This window comes from Dendrobium catenatum, unplaced genomic scaffold (genome assembly GCF_001605985.2).
Source record: "Dendrobium catenatum unplaced genomic scaffold, ASM160598v2 fragScaff_scaffold_1608, whole genome shotgun sequence".
Classification (NCBI taxonomy): Eukaryota; Viridiplantae; Streptophyta; class Magnoliopsida; order Asparagales; family Orchidaceae; genus Dendrobium; species Dendrobium catenatum.
The window spans coordinates 3,726,383-3,743,118 of record NW_021320070.1 but is presented as its reverse complement, the minus strand read 5'-3'; the positions used below and the strand labels follow the sequence as shown (position 1 = coordinate 3,743,118).

The 16,736-nt window shown below is 35.5% G+C and overlaps 1 protein-coding gene across 3 annotated transcripts in view; it reads right to left on the bottom strand.

Moving 5' to 3' along the window:
• Positions 1–8,237: 8,237 nt before the first annotated feature.
• The window catches only part of LOC110105697 (la-related protein 1C), a 43,717-nt gene continuing 35,218 nt past the window's right edge, over positions 8,238–16,736 (bottom strand). The window contains exons 5-7 of one of the 3 annotated variants that reach the window (XM_020835297.2): positions 11,857–11,928; positions 11,584–11,695; positions 8,238–8,539 (exon numbers count right to left, since the gene is read on the bottom strand). In XM_020835297.2, the coding sequence (XP_020690956.1) occupies positions 8,418–8,539; positions 11,584–11,695; positions 11,857–11,928 (306 nt within the window). In that variant the 3' untranslated portion in view covers positions 8,238–8,417. Of the gene's footprint in view, positions 8,540–10,024; positions 10,057–10,818; positions 11,696–11,856; positions 11,929–16,736 lie in introns of those variants that run through there. The other 2 variants (XM_028700890.1, XM_028700889.1) reach the window with 2 other exon arrangements.

Below are 16,736 nucleotides of genomic sequence, written 5' to 3'. Positions count from 1 at the left end.
ATTAGTGGGTGGTTGAATTCCAATCATTCCTAATATCACCGATAAGAGCGCTTACTTTCTTTCTTTACGTCTTTCAATGTGTATGACGCCAATGAGCACTTATGTTAGCCGTCTAGATATAGGATTGTGTGTATTATTTTTTATGCTATCCCACTCATGTTACTTAAGGTGTTAGTTCCAAACTTTGATTTATAAACATTATTTAACTAGCGACATCCCTAAGGACAACATTAAGGATCCCTCCTACGGAACTTAGAAAATTCTATGAGCTTAGGTAGATACCCCTGAATGACTTGAAACTCACAAAACATTTAAACTTACTAAATCTAAACCTCTCCAAATTTTCTAGAATTTTAGGAGCCCCCTTAGAACCCCTCCCCCCCCCTATAACAAACCCTAATTTACCCATTAATTAGGTTGCGATAAATTTAAAATTTTTTAATAAATTCATTTTAACTAAAATAAATTCCCCATAAGATCTCAAACTCTTTAATTTTAACCCTTAACCTCAGATAATTAGGACCCCTTAATTGGACTTCAATCTGAGCCTTGATTTAACTTTAATTAAAAATCATATTTTTGGCATTAATTGAATAATTAAAATTATTAAAAATTAAAAATTTTCCCCAAACACTTGGGAATACTTCTTTGGGTCATTCCTAACTTTTGGGGGTGATTCTAATCAGTTTGGAGCTGATTTAGATCAATACCCCTAAAATACCCTTTATTAAATAATTTTGATAATTCCTTAATTGCCCAAAACTTCTAAAATTCATAAATTTTCATAGAAAACTCCAAATTCATCAAAATAAAAGCCTAATTACTTATCTTAAGATGTAATATTTAAATAAAATACTAGTACCTCCAAACCTAGCATATTTTTAATATTGACTTTTTGGACTCCCTTAGCCTAGCGTACAGGAGGACCATAGACATTCTAAAATCCACTAAGGCAACTTAAACTTAAAAAATTACTACCCTAATTATTAAATGGATTAACAAACTAAATTAATTAAAATAAATCTTAATTCATTAATATTTGAACTTTAAATAAAGTTTTCATTTTTGACCTTCAACAAACTTAAACTCTAAACAACTTGAACTAACTACACGACATAAGAAATATCCAAAGCCACATAAGCCTACTGCACACACATAGATTTGCTAGGGCACCACTTCTAGCTCTTGGATTAGTGCCGATGTTTTACTTCTTTCTGCTTCTGTGATGTGATGCAATTGTGTGTAGCACATGTGTTGTTTGCCTTGATCGATTTGTTGTAATGATTGTTTATTTTATTGATGTGTTTTCTATACTCTATTTATGCTGTGATTTGTGTGATAGATTGCCCATGGGTTAGGGGCGCTTTGATATTAATTCAATCTCATGCAGGTGGCCATGCTCATGTAGCGCTAAAATAAAGGGGAAGTAATAATTAAAAGCTTTACGACTAACATTGTTTTATGCAGATGCTCCAGAGACTGCTTAGCCCCCTTAAAATTAAAAGAGATTGACCAAGCATGTTTACCTTTTATGTACAAAATATTAATTGCTTGAGATGTTATTGCTTGTGATTTCTATTAGGATAACTATGCAGGAGTTTGAGTCTAGATTTTCTATTTTTCAAATATAATTTATAAATTATCGAGTTGTGAAAGTCTTTTAAAAGTGAGGCATTTCAACACTAGGTACCCAAAGATAAAAAGAAATGCCCTTTATATAGAATTTCTTAGTCATTTGGATATCCTTTTGGATCTTTTGGATGATGGACTATATGGAGCCCGAAGGAGACGATCTAGAGAAGAAAGATGCATTCAAAGACAAAGACTTGAAGATGAAATTCCTGACTTTTAAGACTTGCATCATTCAGTAGGATTAGAATCCATGATGTTGTCGAAGGGGTTTGTTCACCATTACTTTTCTGTAGACCTTAGGTTGTATTTATACAACACTTACCGTGGACTTTAGACTTTACTGTGTTTTCTGAATTTATATTGATGTGTTTACATTGATTGTGTCGTATAAATTGCATATTTTTTTAAGTTTATTTCTTGCATGTGCTTGTCCTATTTTTGCGAGGCTCTCTAGGATAAAATTATTTTAATCTACTTAGTAATCAAATTCTAAAATTTTAAGAATTAAATAACATAGAAATATAACAACCTAGAAAATAGTCAAAATTGTCTGAGTCATATGCATATTATTGTATTCTTCTCTCTCCTTCTATAAGACACTTCCCCGCCTGCCGGTAGAGTCCAGATAATCTAACCTATGAGGATGAGGTGTCGGACCTAAGGGAAGTCTAGTCTTGTCTAAAAATTATTTTTATATGCCTATCTTTTTTTAAATTCTAAGCATTCATAATTTGGAAGCCTTTTTTAACTAGCATGCATTACATTAGAAACCCATTAAATTAAAATTTAATTGCATTAGCCTTAGAAGCATTCACCCTACATAAGTTCGGGGCCAATTAAGAAACTCTCTAGAGTCGGCCCTACTTCCAAAAACATACATACCCACTCATCTTTCATAAAGACTGGATAGCATGGATTTTACGTGCTTAGGTGGTTAGCTGGCATTCTTTTTCATGCAGGATATAGGCCCAAGAGCATAAGCTAGAACATAGGTGTTAGTGTTGGGTAGAACACTAAATCCACCTTAGATCTAGGATTCAAGGCTACTACATTTGGTGTCTCGTAGTATGCCTAAATAGTGAGTAAGTTCCCTATTCTTTAAAGACTATAAATCATGCTTATCCGCGTCACATGGATGACGTCACTTTCATATTTTTCCTCTGTGTGCTGAGTGTATGAGTTTCTTTCTCTTCTAAACTATCTTAGTCCCTCCGGATGTTGAGATGAACCGTGCATGTTGACTAAGCTATTTGAGCCCTCCTTTCCCTTTGAGTATGAACTTCCTAGTTTCCATTTTATGCCAATCCCCCTTTTTGGAAGAATAATATTGGATCCTTAATCGAGAGTATTCTCAGGTTGCGGTCTGAGATGTAATTAATCATGAGAGCTTGCGCCCGTGGGAAACATAATTTCATAATAAATAAACCCCACTCGAGCTGATGTATCGGGTGAGAAAAACCCCGTGACACTGACCAGGTTATGCATATTATCACCAATCGGGGAGCGCTGGTGAGAGCCGCTATCTTCAATGGTTGATCGTATGTATAGTAGGATCTAATCTGCCCTGCCATTGGCCCGCTTGCGAAGAGCCTGAAGGCCTGCAATCGTCTCTATCCCTCGAGGTGGTGCGTTCGTATACCCTCTGCACTCTGTAGTCATGACGGATCCCTTTCGGAGGTCCACATCTACCACTCAAGATCCCTTGGGTAAGACACATGTAATGTAAGCTTGCCCACACGTAGCTACTCTTAACTCCATATTTATAATAAATAAAAGCAACTGGCCATATTTACCCCAATATTTCTAGTTTTTTCCTTCAAATCTTGATAAAGATGAGTTAAGATTGTGCTTCCTATAAAAAACCTTGAGAACTCCTTCAAATCCTCAAAAGTGGTAGATATCATAAGTGCACCTCACAATTTAAGGTATCCGATAACAAAAAAAATCCCAACATAAATAGAACATATGTGCGGGTATTTCTCTGAAACTTAATGTCCAGAATGTTCTCATATGAATCTTTGTAGAAAAGTCTAATGAAATCACCACAATGGAAAGCATTTATGGGAGTAAGCCTATTCCAACCAAAAAATAGAGGTGACTACCACCACATATGGCTGATGGTATATGAAACCATTCTTAGAATGTCAGCCCAATAACTCATCATAAGAATCTAGCCAAATAGTTCATCTTTGGCCCAAAATAATAATATTTCAGTCAACAATTGACATAAACCTCTAGAATAAAAGTAAAATTCTTTAACATAATAATTGTCTCAGTAACTAGGAAATGGAATGTATTGGTCTTTAGTGGTCACCACTTAACCAATGTTGTGATAAGATAATAATCAATCTTGATGTAATATAAATATTTAATGCACTGTACACTGATTTGTTGTAACACTAAATAAATTGTGGGCATGTTATTACCACTCCCTAACAATAAAAAGGTGTGAGGCAACCTTCAAAATGGTACCCTAAAATTAAATAATTGCATTTTAGCATTATAGATGAAAGTAAGACATTTTAAATATGCATAAAATAAACTACTTACGGTGTCTAGGTGTGCTTCTCTATGAGATCCTCATAAAGAAACTATGCTGATATGTACATCTAATGCTACTAGCTCATAAGAAGTGTCTAGCTATGCAATCCCTTGACTCTACCATCAATATTGTCTTCTACCTAATTTAGCATGATTCTTGCATCAATAAGTTGTTTTTGAAATGGTTATGAAAGAAAAATGTTCAGTTGATTAGAGTAACGAATTTATTATTACAGTTATACAATTTTAAGTAAGGAAAAAGCATAAATAACTATCAATAATTTGTGGATTAAGAGTACATGTTAATTGAAACAGATCCACAAAGTGACCACTACTGTGTGATTAAGAGTAAATGTTTTAGATCACTATCTATTGTCTTATAATCATCTGTAGTAAGCAATAGGTGCATCTAAGAATCAACTACAAAAAATAAAGTATTTTGTCGAAGTGTTTACCCTATCTGTGTTATAATAACTCAGAACATTACAAGATATATGATAAATAAATTTAGTGAAATACAAATTACCTATTGATATAATTAAAATACTTTAGGGAATTAGTACCCATTTGTTTATTTCTATATGCCTCATTAGTCACAATATTTTATGATGCTGCAACTCGAAATTTTTTCAGAATGATAACTAAATGAAGAGAATAGAGAAGTGATGTGTTCATGATTAGTTTCATCATATTGCACAGAGACAACTTTAACTTTGGCAAAGATCATTGTTATGGTAGGAGCCCTTAACACATAGTTAGACACTTCATCATCATCCATGTGAGTTGCAATAAAATCATTATTATCGTGGAATCAACATATCTGATTTGTTGTGTTGTTTGACATATTATGTTTCACAGACCAAAGTATTATATCCTTCAACTCACTAAGTGTTGCTTATTATGACACCTTAATTGAACAGGTCTTACCACCAACATACTTAGGCACAGGCTCATCTAAAATAGTTAACTCACCATTGTATCCAAGAATCAAATGAGCTATGCTACTGTCCATTTCAATATAACTTCTGTAAGAGTTCACACATAAAGTACAATAGTAAGTGACAGGTCGACCGCAACATATAATCAAATCAATTTTATAACATAATTATCATTTTAAATCAAAACATATGAAATATCAATTAAAGTAAATTGGTGCTTTGTAGTGAGAAAATCATTTAAGTTTGAGCTAACTGCAATTCAAATAATTAAAGCATGAGCCACCTAGTTTAAATATAAGTATGCTTACAAAATACTTTAAGACAAATAATGAAATACTGATAATTTGTTGTATAGTTTGATAGATAAGTACTTTAGTTGAATGCACTTAATCTAATAAAAATGCTTTAAGATTGCTTATGAAGTACTGATAGTTATACTAAAGGAAACTCATAAAGATACCTATTGCATTTGATATAAATCTAACTATGAACCTACTGATCAAAGAGCCTTTCTTCTTGTTTGCATTTCCATGTTGTGTTACTTTTCTTTGAGGATGAATTCTATGTATGGAAGAGTTTTGTCTAAGGTGTTTCCATTGAAGATTAATTCTATGTGAGAGTGAGTTCTCATTGAGGACAAGTTCTATGTGAGGAAGAGTTCTAAATTTGTATGAGTTCTATGTGAAGGTAGGATTCCTTAATGGATTCCATGGTACAAATTCCATTGATGAATTTTAGATGGGGATTTTCCTAAATAGTTTCTTCTACCGATAGATATATTAATCAGAACTTTTGAGTGGCCTAACAAGTACTCTATCAAATAGGAGACAAAGTAATGAAAGTAAGGTTCAAGTTTATAAGATGAATGGATCAACTAGATTCATTCATCTAATAATAATAAATATCTGCTCTAATGATCAACTTAGACTCGCTTTGAACACGTGTCATTCGAACCAACATGGGCTTACTACCCTTTGCTCTTTTTCAATTTCACAAAAATTATCTTATAATTATATAATATAAAAACTTCACTTCTAAATTCTTTTCTATAGCTATATACATTATGAAAAATTTGCTTTCCTTAGAATTAGGCTAAATTTTTGGCCCCCACATTGAACATTGATTCTACTCACTGACTCGACGAGTATTAGACTTGCACAAAGTGTGCTCCCAAACATGTTATCTTTAAGCCTAAAATGAAGGAAACACCAATGCAAAACCAACACTAATGTACTCTGCCTCGTTTATTTTGTTCTTTCTGACAAATTTCATAAAAATAACCCTATCCTGACATTTCACTTGCTTAATTAAGACATTTTAACACTATATGATATTTTAATCAAATATTTTACATAATGTTTTCTATATGATAAATAATCATCTTAATGATTGCACGTGCAAAATTATTTGCACTGCCAAACAAATAATAATAATAATAAATCTATTCTTCATAACTTCTTCACACAGTCACTATAGGAAGAACATGCATACTATGAAAGGTACATTCAGCCAATTTCCCCAAAGTAATCTAAGAAGGAAAAGTGATTAAAGATCCTATCCTTCCTCATTTTTCTTAATCTCCATGTTTCTCTATTAATTCAGGAGCTTTATCCTCAAAGCATGTGCTTATTTATAATATTAATAGCAATATGGTTGCTTAAAGGAGGAATACGAAGATGGTAAGAAGAAAAAAATGAAATGAAGGGGAATGAGGGGTCTTCATATAGGAAAATTATTGGGTCAGGTCACCGGACGTGTTTGGAGCCCAATGAAAATGCGCCACATCACCTCCTACTCGGTATTGAGCAGTACCAAGCTCAGTACTGCTATGTACTCAGTACTTCACAGTACCGAGCACAGTACTGCTCAATACTATGAATACTCAACGTAAGTTGTCTGGTGACCTGACCTAATGATTTCCCCTTCATATAACCCCAACAAAGAGCCAACTGCTAGCCGAATTAAATATTATAGGTATTTTTATGATATTAAGATTCTAAATAATGTTCATTTAAAAAAAAATTATTAACCCTTGTTAGTTGGATTTGTTGATTAATTATACTTAATCAACCTAATTAATCATATTTTTATTATTTATCTTAATTTTTAGGAGGTATTATAACTAGCATCATAATCAACTTGCCTGGCGAGTTCTAGCTAATGCAATAATAAAAGAGAAATAAATGAACTATAGTTGGCCATAGCCCCTAAAACTTTCTAAAACTTCACTGAGTAATCACCATCGTCATGCTTTCGATATGAATTATGGCACAGATCATTCAGCAAAGAATTCGCAAATCCGTAGCACCTTAAGGAATAATTAACTTCTTAGTCGGGTTAACACTAAATCATAATTATACCCATTTAATTCATCAATTTTTGCTTCCTTTTAGAATAAAAACCTTTATACAATGTAAAGAAGTAGGTATGTCAATTCGGGTCAACAGGTCTTATTCGGATCGAGTCGAATCCGACCCGACGCTATTTGACATGACCCGTTTTCGCTAACGGATTAGAAAATGCAACCTAGACCCGACCTGACACGAAACAAGATTTCAACCAAATTAGTACGAGAAGGGAGGAATCCTCGCTCTCGTCAAAGCTGCCGCCAAATTGAATTTCGAACATTGTCATTGGGACTCGGGAGGGGAGGAAATGTTGATGCCTCGACGGGACAGAATTGAGTAGTTAACAGACGGCCTAAAGTTTAGCTTAGGAAGGATGGCGGGACGGTCGAGAGGGAATGTCACTGACGGCCTAACTGCTTAGGGTTTAGAGCTGAACAAAAGAAATGGCATAAGGCGGTCGGCAGGGCCACAGAATGGCGCGCCTGGCAAAGTCCGAGTTGACTCACAAGTCATGAGTACTGGCAAAGTCTGCGAATGCGGGCAGAATGAACTTTGCAAACATAATTTCAAGTCATTGTCGGGTTGATTTAAAGTTTTCGGATCAACCTGAACCTAACCCGATTTTTAAAACATATAAAAAATCCAAACCCGAACCCGACCCATTTGCTAACCAAGTCAAACCGAACCCGGAGGATTTTTTCTAGGTCGGGTTTTGGGTCAGTGTCAAAAATTGACACCTCTACAAATAAGCATAATCATTATTTACATTGCTAACAAATATTTAAGGGTTTAGGGTTTAGGATTTAGGTATTGAAATGTATGAGCCCAAAAGAGAGATCCAAAGGAGATTGTACCCCAAGCTTATTCATAAATTCAAATTTACCCAACAATAACTCACCAACAAGACTCGGATTTCAACACCAATCCATTTATCTTTTGACTTTCACCCATCAGAGGATCACCCAAAAACCAAAGGGCCCAATAGAGTCTTAATAAGCAAACCGGTGCTAATAAGGAGTGGACTGACAGAAGGGACTCCATTAAATGGGCCATTGCCTCCAAAGCCTTCACCTTGTTCACCTGATGCATAGCAATTCCATGATTAATGCTAGAGATTTTATCAGGAAGACAGGAAAACCACTACCAGCAGCCTTAAACACAAAAATGAAGATCTCGAGCCACTAAAATGTGAAACCTCTTAAGTAAAAGAGAGCCAAACTCTAATCATCAAGCAACTTTTGATGTAATGACTAAAATTTTCATAAGAAACTCCTTAGTTAAGCATGTTCATCCCAAAGCAATTCTGAAATAGGTGATCTACTGGTAAATTGTACCAACAGGGCAAAACCGTGAAGCTCTTAGATCAAAGCGGACAATATCTCGGTAGTAAAAAGTTTGATCCTATCAGTAGTCCCCTCCCTTCTTTGAACCAATCTACACCTTAAAATTACGAGCAACACTTACCAATAAGTACCTACATAGGTCTCGCGAGAAAAATTTAAAAAAATCAATCTGCAATAGGGTATAAAAAATATCAAAATCAAAATGTTAACACGAAGAAATGCACCCATAAATAAGGAAAATAGTCCATACTAAGGCCAGAATATGTTACTGCTTTAAGTCATAAGAGGCTGCTTTAAAATATTGTCATCCTGAAACCTTCAAGTGAATAAACTCAATGAAAGATCATGAGAGAACAATCAATTTCTGAATGCAAAAGAATTACCATGTGAAGAGGATGAAGATAGGCAATGAACCTAACAATTTGAGATCACAAAAGAACTTTCAAATAAAGCCCGGAAGCGGCCATCCAGAAAAGAATTTATTGATCAAGGAGAATGTGAAAGGCTTGACTATATAACAAATTAACAAATAGCCTCCTTCGCAAGCAAGCTCCCTAGTTTACTTGAATGTTTGAAATATATTCAACACCAAGACAGAAAAAAATGAGCAGACTTTTGCAAAACAAGATTCATGAATGGGTCTGTTTGGTAGCAGGATTAAGGCCGGATTTGAACGAAATCCAGCCACATGGCCTAAAATGCAAAACCAAATCTCACGGCAAATGAAAGCCAAATCTCACGGCAAATGAAAGTCTACGACGGAAAATTCCGCCTTTTCGTGCGAAATCCCAAATTTCTGAAATCCTATTTTTTGTCAGATTTATGAAATCCGTTGGCTCGAGAGGAAGAATCCGCTCGTTAAATCCCTTCTATAGTCAAACAGTCACACGAGATATAAGGGGAATTATCATGAATGTTATCAAATGGTTTTCAGGATTTAGGCCCCTCAGGATTTCCAAAATCCGGATTTAGCAGATTTACAAAATCCTACTTAAATCAAATCTTGGGAGCTATCAAACAGCTCCAAAGGGTTTCTTGGCTGAAGAGGGCTCTAGGAGTAGACACGACCATCAAATTAGCGGGCTACATGATGAAAAAATAGACCTAAAGGCAACAGTAACGGATAAGAGAACAGAGAACAGAAGATTTGCAACTAGATGATCTCTTGGCTTACTGATGGTGACCTGCAAGGAAAAGAATGTAGAAGGGTAGGGTGAAGCCATGCTGACACGCACAATCAAATGATAGGAAAGTCTGCAAAGAAGAGAATGATTAGAACAAAAGAATTTACACAAATTCAAGAATGAAAGTATTAATTTGATTATTAACGAATCACATAAAAATAAATAAGAATGAATGACAAAAGTACTGCTCAAGAGGCCTAGCCATTATTACCAAAAGAAAGAACCAGCTAATCCATGCCCACTCAGCACTATTACTCACAGAAGACAACATTGTACCCCAAATATTTTTCATTATAGCCGTGAAGAGTCAATTAAATATTTTAATTTTTATTGTATAAAATCAAAATTATAAATGAAATCAAGGTCTTAGATCTCAGAATATCCAAGCTAATCTTTCAATAAAAGATGTGTAATCGACACAGCTCTTGTGATAATGAAGCAAACATGTGGGGTGATTTGTAGGGTCCTACTCCAGCAAATTCTTCCAAGAACATCGCAATAATTAAGTTAAAAAGAACTGAACTAAGTGAAATAATAAGCTTAATGAACCAAAAGAAACGACAAGATATTTATATCTGCTCAACACCATAGAACTACAGAATGCACTAGCAAAATTGAAATACTTTTTACAGTTTAGTTTTAAAAATTTTGAAGTATTATAATTTAAATAAATAAAATGTAATAAATGTTAAGAAATTAAGAGTATACGTCACTAAAATCATAAGCATACACTTATAAAATAGGTTTTCAATCTTTGTAAGTGAAAATTAAGCACAAAGTCAATGGAAATTGATGCATGGGATAAACTAGTCAAATAATCAATGCCAGGACATTCCAAATAAATTGTAGATGCCAGTCTTAATATAGTTAAAGATTCAATATGCTGTAGCCAATCACAGATTAGAGAATCTTGTACAATTACAAACATTGGGCTAAGGAAACACGTCTCTATCATAATTCATTTGGTCTTAATATCCGCATAAAGGAATAACAAAAAGTAATAATCCTGAAGCAGAACTGCAGAAGGTTTCCATCAATTCCAATGCCCCCTTCCCACTATTCAAGATCAGACAACCAGCTCAGTTAAAATTCTCCCACAAATGAACTGAGTCTACTTTCGTAGAAAGAGAAAGAAACCAAGAGAATGTACCTTCTCATCATCCATCTGCATTCATAATTTGTTCTAAGCCAATCTGTACAATCCCACCACAAAAGTTCTTTCCTATTACAAGTATTTATTTATTTTTTTCATCTCTTTCTTTTTTATCCCAACAAAGAAACCTACAGGATCAACATCAATTTTTTTCCCATTTCCATAATATGGTATCATTAGAGAGAGCAATTTCGAACATCATTCCAGAACCTCAAAAATTAGAAATTGCAGTTCATCGCTTCTGACTAGACTTCTCATGTTCCAGATCTGATCAGAACATGCAACTGATTTGACCATCTCCATCCTCAATTTCTTACTACTGACAGGTGACTATTTTATTAGCAGAGGCTGATCTAGTGAGAACTACCTTATTTTGAGCTGATCCTCCCAAGCCAGTGTTGTTGGGAGCATCTTCTAAGTCTAAACAAACATTTTGAAACTTACCTTCCAGTTCCTCATAATTTGTTGTAGTTGGAGATTGCAAAGCAGAACCAGAATGATCAGCTGGGTGCAGCAACCATGCCATCCAATCATTACGTTTTCTTATTTTTTCACCCTGGAGCGAAGGAGTGTTAGAGAGAGAAAATGTTTCACAGAAGAGCAAAATATCTAACAAAAGAAGATAAAAAGGACAGTGGTGCATATAAAGGAAACAGCAAAAAGATTTAAGCCCATGAGGGTATATTTACTACCCTATAAAGAGTTTCGAATGCAAACCTGCACTTCCACTACTGCTGACAGCTGTATCGTATCTAATATATATTGTACACTGTTAGTCAATTGTTTGACCTGCCCAAAATTTCAAGACAATTTTGGATGTGTCGTTAGCATTAGTTAAGGAATATGTAAAAAGAGATTTAAACAACTATAGGTGTAGAAATAAACTAATCGCACAAGGGGCAGTTCATGAATATGAAATGTATTGATATGAATATTAAAACAACTAAGCAGAACAGTAAGCATTGAATGATCAAGCATTGCCATGCCTCATTTACAATAGCATGATCTAAACACATAAAACTAAGATTTTTAGGATTCATTGAACTTTAATAATGAGGTCAGTGTCAAAAAAAGCATTGATCATATTACGTAAATTCTACACAATCTGAAAGTTGCAAAGCTAACATAGCCAACGGAATGCAACACTTAAGCAGGAAAAAACTCCAAGACGTATAATTAATCAGTTAAAATCAAAGCCTTAACACTGAAACCACTGGGAAAATAAAGGATTGAAGCAACTAGAAAAGAATCCACATAATTAACTAGCAAAATCAAGTGACATTGACGGTCAAGAAACTGGAAACGACCTAAAACAACTATCGGGCGTTGTATAGCACACTTGAGAAAAATATAATTCATGTTTGCTAGAAAACATGCATCAATATTCATTGGAAAATTCACACAATCCAGATATGATGTGCTGAAAGTAATACTTAAAATTAGATTCCTGCAAGCTTTAAAATTTAGTAAGAACAAATAAGGTTTGGCACTATTGCAAGGTAGGTTAACTTAACCTGGAGTTTGGCTTTCAATAGTTTATTCAAAAGGAACAGTCCAATTAGATAATGCACCCTTCAGGGAATGAACAATCAAATAAATAATATAGGAGATGCATACAAAACATTACTTTATGAAAACCCCGATTTGTTTCAAATCTCTAATGACTGAAAGCAGCAAAAAAATGTAACGTGCATGAAAGAAATTATTGCTAGTTTCTGTCAAATCAGGCTTGTTAGCGGTCATTCAGTAGAAGTGAAAGAAGTGGAAACCAGAAAATTGCAAAGCAAGCTCAAAGCCACAAATATATCCTTAGTGAATGAAGACCATAAATACTTGAATATAAACTTTGAAGAACAAGTAAAATCAATCGTTTGGGATACTTGCAACTTGAAAACTATTGAATTATCAGCTCACAACCAGAAAATAAAGTAACATGAAAAAAGTAAGAAGGTAAATTGTCAGTTACAAAAACACCTCATCGAGCAGTACATTAAATATCAACAAAGACAATAAATTTGTACAGACTAACAATAGAAGAAATCTTTGAGAGAAGCAAGATTAGTTGTATGCAATAATCAGAATTTCATATATACAATAGAATGCAGAAGCCTATGCCATTTTCAAATCAGTTTACAATAGAAATGGAAAAGACAGGCTAAAGCATTCATGCCTCGAAATAACAACGCAAATAAAAAATTAAAATTGCTTTACTTGAATAAGTAAAACAAGGAATTTAAAGGTTGAATAAAAAATGTGGAATGAACATTACAAAAGAGAAACACAGATATTTGGGTGTATTGAAGTAGAAACATAATAACTACAACATAATAAGCAAAATGTTCCCATCAACATCATCTTGGAAGTCTTTCCAATCCCACTCCAAAACTGCCCATTACCTTCTAACAAGAACAAACTCTAACCTAACAACTCTCTAGAAATGGTAGTTAGGAAATAGCCAACCTGCAATATGAGTTATACCATGGGTGTGATGCAACAACAATAACAAAAAGCCTTTAGCCTACTACATGGACTAAACTACATGAATCATTTTTCTCTATTATGTATTATTAAGAGTCAATTTCCCATTTAAATCTAATAAGACAGGTCATTTTTAATACTTTCAAACCAACTCTTTCTAGGCCTACTCCGACCTTTCATACAATAGGCCGTATCTAATACATCTACTCTCCTAACAGGTTCATCATAAGGCTAAAGTTTTATGCAAGGTTTTTAAAACTGGGCAGTTTGGCCTCATCTTGTCCGCCTCTGGCGACTTCTTCTCCGCCTCTAGTGTCTCTTCTATTTCAATAAGCAAAATCGTCTGCTTGCTCGTGGCCTCGCACTCGTTTTCTTCTCTCTATCGCATTGGGCGTCGCTAGACGTGCATCCATTCATGGTGAGTATGCATTATCGACTTTTGTGACATTGAATGGTTGCAAATGGTTGAATGGTTGCATTATCGTGTTTTTCTGTGAATTGTTTAGATTTACTGAAAGTTTGAATGGAGATTAAAAGGGAGATTTTTTTTGCAAATGGTTGTTGGAGGCTTTCCACCGTGAAGAATTTTTTTTTTTAAATTAGAAATTTGTCAAAATTTGAATAGTTGGATGGTTGCAAATGTATTGCACCGCGAAGAATTTTTTTTTTGCTTAGAAGGGAGAAAACAAGCAGAAGCATACAAATGATGATAGGCCCATTTGAGAGGCCATTCTAACGAGCCTGTCAAATGATGTTATCTACTTATCTTACAAGCTTTTTATGATTATGAGGGTTTAGAGATTGGCCGTATGTTTTGGAGAGACCCATTTGAGAGGCCTGAAAGCTGTTGTTGGAGGCTTTAGGAGATTAATTAAGATGTTTAATGCTGATCATTTGCTGTTATTGTAGGATTAGTTGATGGTTGCAAGAAAGCTAGCTAGATAAACATGCCGACATTCTTTTTTCTAAGGCAATACAAATATTATGCATGCAACAACTTATTTGTGGATTGAATAATTTTGTTTAGCAAAATCAGAAGCTTTTTTCTTCACAAATACCAAATATGCTTGGATAATTAGGTTCGTCCATTCTTTTTTCTTCACAGATGTTTTTTTCTTCACAAATATGCTTGAATAATTTTGAATGATTTTGTTTAGCAAAAGAGCTAGTAAGGCTAGCAATGCAAAATCTAAGGTGGTGGCATGTGCTGCTCACTCAAAAGTCATTGGTGTTTGATAATGCCTTGAAAATATTAGTAGTCAGCTTGGCGTTTAATATGGCATATTGGTTATTCATGGGCTACATGTTTGGATTTATTTGATAGATAATGATTGGGTTTTTCTTTAATTAGAAGAGTATTGTGCCCAATTTTATTATCATAATGATTGGGTTTTCCTTTAATGATTTGATGCTTTTGTCTTACTTAGTATTATAGTTAAAATGCATATTCCATTTGAAATCACCTTAAATCTATTCCAGATTTTGAACGTGCTTTCTTTGCAGAATTCTGATACGCCCTAAGGTTTCACAATTTCGGTTTTGCCCTAATTTCCCCCAAAAGAGAGGAAGTTCTCCACCAAAACCAAAGAGAAATAATCACAAGATTGTTGGGATGAGAAATAAGAACCTTTGCATTAGAAATCCAAGAGAAAACAAGATAAGTTTGTCCACTTCGAGAAGGACAAGATCTCCCACAAGAAAACCCTAGAAAAGAACAAGAAGGAAACTAAAAGAAGAAAACTAGAAAGAAAATACACTTTTCATAATGCCCCCAATAAAACCCTAATGGCCCCCTTCATACAATCCAAAAGTCCCTCACATCCCCAAATTACCCCCACATAAGTGGGTGGGCCCCTTTTTTGTCCAGCCGGTCCGCCCGCCTCCTATAGACCCGCACGGGTCTAGGATGGACCGGGTGAACCGGTCCATCAATACCGCCCTCTAGAAGATCAACCTTGTCCTCAAGGTTGAAATCTGGAAATTGCGCCTGCATGGCTTCGTATATCTCCCAAGTAGCCTCGTGTGTCGGTAAGTCCTTCCACTCGATGAGAACCTCCCTTTTGCCTTGATCATTCTTCCTCACTTCCTTCACCTATAGTGGCTCTAGTAAGAATTAAATATCTTCTTTGAGGCCCTGGGGTATAGTAGGAATGGCCACAGTATGATCCCCTATGCTCTTCTTCAATAGTGATGCATGGAATACAGGATGGATGGAGGAATGAGGAGGCAACTTGAGACGGTAGGCCACCATCCCAACTTTCCTTTCGATCTCGAAAGGCCCGTAGTATCGGGGAGAGAGCTTTTCACTTCTTCTGCTAGCTAAAGTCTTCTGTCGGTAAGGCCGTAGCTTCAGGTATACCATCTCTCCCACCTCAAATGTCACATCCTTGCGGTGAGCATCCGCCTTGGTCTTCATGATCTGTTGGGCTCTCAATAGGTGTTCCCTCAATTCTCCCAACACCTTATCCCTCTCCTCCAAGTATTGATCCACTAAATATACCGGGGTCGTCCCCTTCTGATAATTCACCAACGGTGGTGGATCCCTTCCATAAAGAATCCTGAAAGGTGTGAACTGAATTGCGGTATGGTAACAAGTGTTGTACCAGTATTCTGCCCATGGTAGCCATTTGACCCACTGCTTAGGCCTCTCCCCAACGAAGCATCTCAAGTACGTCTCCACGCTCCGGTTCACCACCTCTGACTGTCCGTCTGTCTGTGGGTGGTATGCTGTACTGCGCTTCAAGAATGTACCCTGCATTTTGAAGATCTCCTTCCAAAAAGAGCTCAAGAATACCTTGTCCCTATCTGAGACAATAGAAGTGGGGACCCCATGCAATCTAACCACCTCTCTGATGAAAGTAGATGCTACAGTAGGAGCTGAAAAAGGGTGCCGTAGTGGAATGAAATGGCTATACTTGCTCAACCGGTCAACTACCACCATTATGACCGTATACCCATCAGACTTGGGTAATCCCTCAATGAAATCCATGGTAACTTCCTCCCAAATCTTGTTTGGAAGCACCAAGGGCTGCAGCAACCCACTAGGGGCACAAGCTTGATACTTGTTCCGTTGGCAAATGTCACATTTGCTTACCATGTCTTCGACATCACCTCTTAAC